Source organism: Monoraphidium neglectum (genome assembly GCF_000611645.1).
Source record: "Monoraphidium neglectum strain SAG 48.87 unplaced genomic scaffold scaffold03126, whole genome shotgun sequence".
In the NCBI taxonomy this organism is placed as follows: Eukaryota; Viridiplantae; Chlorophyta; class Chlorophyceae; order Sphaeropleales; family Selenastraceae; genus Monoraphidium; species Monoraphidium neglectum.
The window spans coordinates 600-7,150 of record NW_014010502.1 but is presented as its reverse complement, the minus strand read 5'-3'; the positions used below and the strand labels follow the sequence as shown (position 1 = coordinate 7,150).

At 67.2% G+C, this 6,551-nt stretch overlaps 2 protein-coding genes across 2 annotated transcripts; one reads left to right on the top strand and one right to left on the bottom strand.

Moving 5' to 3' along the window:
* Nucleotides 1-255: 255 nt before the first annotated feature.
* Nucleotides 256-3,252, bottom strand: MNEG_12216 (hypothetical protein; the record flags this gene model as incomplete). The annotated part of the gene is made up of 5 exons (XM_014039313.1): nucleotides 256-293; nucleotides 1,142-2,053; nucleotides 2,313-2,372; nucleotides 2,530-2,783; nucleotides 2,969-3,252. The coding sequence occupies 5 exons, from the start codon at nucleotides 3,250-3,252 to the stop codon at nucleotides 256-258; spliced, it is 1,548 nt and encodes a 515-aa protein (XP_013894767.1).
* Nucleotides 3,253-5,339: 2,087 nt separating this feature from the next.
* Nucleotides 5,340-6,215, top strand: MNEG_12215 (hypothetical protein; the record flags this gene model as incomplete). The annotated part of the gene is made up of 2 exons (XM_014039312.1): nucleotides 5,340-5,912; nucleotides 6,195-6,215. The coding sequence occupies 2 exons, from the start codon at nucleotides 5,340-5,342 to the stop codon at nucleotides 6,213-6,215; spliced, it is 594 nt and encodes a 197-aa protein (XP_013894766.1).
* Between the last annotated feature and the right edge of the window lie 336 nt (nucleotides 6,216-6,551).

Sequence of the window (6,551 nt, the reverse complement as noted above, 5' to 3'; positions counted from 1 at the left end):
GCTTCTGCACGGGCGGCCTCCTGGGCAGCTGCACGAGCTGCCTCCTCCTCCATGACCTCTCGGAGGGACTTGGCGCGGGCCGCCTGCTGCACAGCCGGCACAGGAGCCGCCGCCGCCGCCGCGGGCGCGGGCGCCGTCGCCGCCCACGGCGCAGGCTTGGGCTCGGCCGCCGCGCGCGCCGCCTCCTCCTGCTGCTGCTGTTGCTGCTGTTTCGTCAGCAGCGGCACGACAAGCGGGCCGCGGGGTGCCGCGCCATCAGATGGCTCGACCGCCACTGCACCCCTGGCCGCCGTCTGTGGTGGCCGAGCGGCGGCCGGCTCAGGCGCCGGTTCAGTGTGCTGCTGCTTGGGAGCCCGAGGATGGTGCCCGTGAGGCCCAACCTTCTCCCAACCGCTGCTGTCTTCCTGCGCCGCCTGCTGCTGCTGCTGCTGCTGCTGCTGTGGCGCAGCAGCGTTGGCAGCCTGCGGCTGCTGCTGCTGCTGCTGCTTGGGGGGCTGGTGCTGCTGCTGCTGCTGCTGGCCGCGCTCGGCAAATACGCTCAAGATGCCCGTTGGGGCCGCGGCCTGTGGCTGCTGCTGGGGTGGCTGCTGCGGTGTTTGCTGCTGCTGCGGCTGCTGCTGCGCCTGCTGCGGCGGCTGCTGCTGCTGCTGGAGGGATACAAGAGGCTGCTGCTGTGGGGGCAGCTGCGGCTGCTGCTGCTGCTGCTGCATATGCTGCGGCTGCTGCCCTGGCGACGGCTCGAGAGGTGTGCCAAAGAGGGTCCTCTGCTGCGGGTGCGGAGCCGGCGGCGCCAGAGGCAGGCCCCCTGAGAATGGCGGCATCGGGGGCGGCAACATGCCGCCACCGGGCATCTGCGGCATGCCCATCGGCATTGGGGGGAACGGCGCCGACTGCGGCAGGCCACCCAGCCCGCCCGGGCCCCAGGGGGCCGGCGGCGGGCCCCCGAAAAAGCCGCCGCCTGGCATGCCCGGCAAGCCCCCGCCAAGAGGCGGCGGGTGCGAGTGCGGGCCCAGCTGGGGGTGGGGCTGCGGGCCCTGGGGGTGCTGCTGCGGGAGCTGCGGCAGTCCGTGCTGGGGGTGGGGGCCCCCGGCATGGCCCTGCTGCAGCATGCCAAGCAGCGTCGGGGCACCCTGCGGTGCACCAGGGTGCGGGCTGCCCCAGGCTGGCTGCTGCTGATGGTGCTGCTGCGTCTGCTGAACGAGCTGCAGGGGTTGCTGCTGCTGCTGCTGCTGCTGCTGTTGCTGGGCAGCGCTGCCATCAAGCGCCAGGTCGGCGGGCAGCACCGCGGCCGCTGTGCTGGCAGCCACCGCAGCAGCCGCGTTCGCGGCCGCCTGCTGCTGCTGGTCAGCCGGCACCGCGGCCTCCCCACCCGCCGCCCCCCGCTTTGCGTGCTCCGCCCACACGTGCAGCATCTCGCGCAGCGGCACCCACGGCGCGTCGGCCGCGCCCGCCGCGGGCCGCAGCGGGAGCGTGTCGGGGAAGAAGTGCTGCGTGAACCATTCCACTATGTCGGCGCGGGGGAAGGGGCCCTGAACGTTGCCCTGGGGGTCCTGATAAAGCCACTGGTCCGCCGCAAGCGCCGCAAGCGACACGCCGCCCGCGGGCGCGCCAGCAGGCGCGGGCTGCGCAGCGGGCGGAGGCGCCGCCGCCGCCGCCTGCTCGCCCTGCCCCGCGCCGGCCGCATCGCCGGGCGGCTCAGCGCCGCCGCCGCCCCAGTCCTCGTCGCGCGCGTCCTTGTGCAGCGGGCCGAGCGCGTCCGGCTTGAGGCCGCGCGGCAGCGGCAGGTCGCCGCCCACCTTGGTCTCCATAATCTCACGAATGTCCTCCAGGTGGGTGGGCGTGTAGAAGTTGACGTGCCGCCGCGACCGCCCGTGCGCCAGCCCGCCGCTGCCGCCGCCGCGGTCGCCACCTCCAAAGTCGGCGCCGCCGCCAGCCCCGCCCCAGTCCCCGAAAGAGCCGGGCGCGGCGGGTCCGCCGCCGGCGGCGCCGCGGCCGCGGCCGTATGCGAAGCCGCGGCCTTTGCCCGGGTCGCGAGGGTCAAAGCGCTCGGGCGCTGCGCACACAGGGGCGTGACCAGGGGTGTCCAGTGGGAGGATGGGTGGGACGCGCACCGGCAGCAGCTGCTGCGCGAGGGTGTGTCCTGTGATGCATTACGAGGATGCCTGCAGGCGCGAGCCAACAGCTCGCCTGGCGCTGGGAGGCCTCGGCTCACGCATGGCAGCGGCAGTGTCTGCAAGTTCCATGGACAGCCGCCCATGCCGCATGCTGCAGACAGCTGCTGCATGATGGACGCTGCAGATAATGGCTCTCACCAGGGGAGCGCCAGTTGCCGTAGCCCCGCGCTTCATACCTCTGCTCCGGCGCCTCTGGCCCTGCAACGGATTGGATCCCATGCGTGACAAGCTGCGCGCAAGGCGCGCCAGGCCTGCCGCGGTTGCATGCAGCATCTCACATGTGTGCGAAGCCATGCAACGGTTCTTCCGCCGCAGACCTGCATGCAGGCCCCCGCATGGCGCCAACGCCACCCACCTGCTCCCCAGGCAGCCGTGCCGGCCGGCCTGCCGCCCTCCTGCCGCGTGTTTGGGGTCCACTTGTCCTCAGGACCCGTGCGCCAGCGGTCCCGTGCACCTGGGTCGCGGAGCGCCTCGCCGCCGCCGCCTCCCACCCCGCCTCCCGTGCCGCCGCCCCCGCCCCAGCGGTCGGCGGCGGGGTACTGCTCACGCTCGCTGCGCGCCGGGGGGTCGCTGCCCCATGCGCTGTTCTCGAACGTGGGCTTGCCCCATCTGCGAGTTGCGGCCGATGAAGGTTGCAGTTTCAACCTGGAACCGCTACTTTGCATGATCTGGGCGCCCTGACCCTCGGCCCTCACCTTGAAGGCTCCCTGGCACGGGGGGGCTGCACACGCTGCCTCTCATCTTCGGTTGCCCAACGCGATAGCCGAGACTCGGTCTCGCCAGTCGATCCCCACTTGCTGTCCTGCCCTGCCTCCTTCTCCGTGCTGCCCCATCTGTCCGCCACCCAAGGCTTCTCGTCGGGCCGCTTATGAGGCTGAGGTGACTGGCTTGGCTTGTCCTGCGAGCAGACGGCCATGTCCACCTCGTCAGCTGGTGTCGCCGCATGCACACTGCAGCACACCGCTAGCGTGCCCGCGCGGCCACCCACCCCTGAAGATGCTGAGGGCTTCTCCCTCATCCACTGAGGTGCAAGAGCCGCCGGCTCCTGCGAGCCTATCGAGCCCTGCCGGCCCAACATCACGATCAAGCCCGCCGCGAGACTGCTGCGAAGGTGTTCGATGGGCGGATGTTCTCAAACGTGCACGTGAGATGCTGAAGCAAGGCTTCTGATGGGTGCTGCTGCAAACTGTGTGCTTGGTGTTGCGGCGCGCAAGCGTTTCTTTCGCTGCTGCTGTTGGCTGCACAAATCCCTTCACGGATCGGCGGGAAGCACGTGAAAGCGCCAAAGCTGCGCACCGATACACCTTCAAGTGCTGCACCAGTGCGCTGCGCTGGGCTGCAAGCAACAAGAACACCATGGCGGTTGCCAACCAACTGGAACTGCAACGAAAGCGTTCGTTCATGGCGCCTAAGGGCGGGCTTCCTGGCTGGCAGTGGCGATTTCCTAGAGCAGACACATCCACACAAGGTGATTATATGAGCCAAGAGGGGCTTTTAGCCACAGTGCTGCAGACGGTGCTCACACATATGCAGGTGATTTTGTATCGGACCTCTCACATCAATGCACGGCAGCTGCGTGCTGCAAGCAAGCCCGTTTGCGGCGTGAACGCAGTAGCACAGTGATCCGACACAACGTGGCAATTCAGTGCAACCCAGGGATTCGAGACATTGTCAACCGGAAGCACAGTCATTCACCTGCTGAAGTGTGTAAGTTGCAGGGCTTGGCCTTGCGTGGAATTGCAATATGGTACTGTATCACAGAATGGCAACCCTTGATTTCAGGGTGCTGGCATGGAATCGCAATTATAATATCGTCGTATGACGGGATTCTGCAGTGTTTTACACAGATTGGCCAGCTGAACCAAGGGGTCGTGCGCATGCAGCTTGTTGCTCCCACACGGCATCCAGCATGCTGCTTGGCCATGCTGAGGAGCTGCTTGCAAATTTGCATTCGCATGGGTATCCCCAGACATGCCTCTGCTTGCGTATGGCCATCAGTGGTAATGCCGGCCGTGTGCCGAGCTCCAAATGACACGTTTGACCAAGTCCGAAGGTCATTCTTGGGCTTGTGCGCGAGCGGGTCACATACCGGGGCCTTAGTTTGCACATGCATGTTGCCAACTTAGTTCTTGATGCTATTCAGTAGGTTGGTTGGAAACATGGGGGCGTCGGAGGCGCCTGCCCACACAGTATGAGTCGATCCTACTAATGGTTGACCATGCCCAACAGTCAGGACGCGCACATCAACGGCCCCTTGCACTCATACTCATCTTGTATGAGAGGTCTCAGTGCTTGGAATTTTGGTTGGATTTAAAAAGCCGTCGGCGTGTCGGCGAGTCGATCTAGAGCACGAGCAGGATGCTGGGCGATGGCGCGGCGCCCGCAGTCCAGCTCAAGGTGCAAAGCAGCTGTGAAGCGCAGCAGAGTGGCATGGTCCTGGTCCAGGTCAGTTGTCGACGTTGTTTTGGGGTCTCATCACTGTTTGAGCCGGGCGATCACGCCCTGCGCAGCGTGCGCTCTCCACTCCTGAATTGCAGTGCTTTGTTGCTACTTCAACACAATATAAGAGCACCACGGCCCTCAGGCATACTACCTTGCTGTCCGCTGCATGCACCACGTGCGCCGCTGCAGAGCTCGCCGCCCATCAGCACAGAGGAGGTCCGGGCACGCCTCCAGCGGTTTGGCGTTGTACTTTGGTGCAGTAGCGTCACGCCGGGCTGCTGCATTGTGCAGCTGGGCCCGCAGGAGGCTGCAGCCGCCGCCGTGACCGCCCTCGATGGCCGCAACACCGGCAGGACCATCCTCAGGGTCAGCCCGTACTCAACTGGGCCAATGCCCCGACAGACAGCGGACAGGTGCGTCGCACTGATGCAAATGATGCATGCGTGCAGGGGCATTCGGCACCCTCACATCTGCATGGCGTTGGGCTTCAGTCTGCTACGTGGGAGAGCATGGCGGGCGAAGGGTCTGCCACGCGCCTGGCAGGCCTCACATGTGTGCATGCGCCACGCAGGTGCGATGCATGCGTGCAACGCTGATCCCCTAACCTCAGCTCCCTCCCTTGACCTCATCGTCTTGTACCATCGCAGTTCGCCACCCACAAATCGCCAAGATAGTATCGCAGCCCTGCTCTCTTTTGACTACCTCAACCAAGCCAGGTTTGACATGCAGCAACAGCAACAGCAGCAGCGGCAGCAGCAGCAGCAACAGGAGAGGCGCCTTTCAACAGAACATGGGCAGGAGCAGCAACTGCACGCCGAGGTCCAGGGAGCGCAGCGGCAGGGTCAGCAGCTGCAGCAGTCCGCGCGCGCCAGCGCCGACACGCCCTTCAACCTCGTGCCGTGCGCCAGCGAGTGGGCCCCGCCCGGCGGCGAGGCGCTGTGCCAGGCGCTCGAGGGCGACGCGCCACCATCAGACGACGGCGGTGCCTTCAACATGGCAACACCAGACGATGAGATCGCAGGGATTGACTCGCTTGATGCCGACGCCCTTGCAAGCGACGGCGGCAGCGGCGCCAGCGAGGCGCCTTTCCGGCTGTGGACCCAAAAGTCGATCGTTGCCAGCGCCCGCGACGACCTGACGCGGTTTGCGGCCATGCAGGGGCGCAGCGGCGCGGTCGCCATGCAGCAGGCGCAGCACGTGCAGCACGACGGCCTTGGCTGGGAGTTCACGGTGCAGCAGCAGCAGCACCAGCACCAGCACCCGCAGCACCAGCACCAGCAGCCGCAGCCGCGGCACGTTGAACGCGTTGCCGCAAGTGGCATCCCCAGCATGGGACAGGACAGGCGGGCCAACTTTGGCTTCGCGCCGGAGCCGAGGGCGTCTGAGAGTGAGCGACGGGACAGCCGGCTGGCACACGCAGGCAGCCCTAAAGGCATCCTGCATCGCCGGGCATGCTGGTTTGTGGTGGTTTGCGGCACCAGCGTTTGCTGTAGCACTCTGCTGGTCAACGTCCTAACGAATTTCATTAGTCATGTAGTGCCGACCCCACGCATGATGCGTTGTCTTTGCCAAACACAGGCGGCGGCAACAGGCTCCTGACGCCAGAAGACGATTGGCTGATGGCCGGGGCCCTCCTGCAGCAACACATGGCCGCCGCGCCGGCGCACGCTCAAGCCCCGGCCGCGCGGCGCGCCGGCGGGCTGCAGCAGCCCGCGCCGCAGTGGGCCGCGCCGCCGCCGGGGCTGGCGGCGCTCAACGCCGGCTTACTGGGCTACTTCCCCTCCACCCGAAGCTCCAGCCCTTATGCCCACGCAGATGGCAGCCCCGCTGCCGCAGCCGCGGCGTCCGCGGCGGCTGCCGGGCAGCTGCCGGCGGGCGCGGGGCTGCACCACCTGCGCATGTTGGGCGCGATCGGCGCGGCGGCGGCGCCGGCGT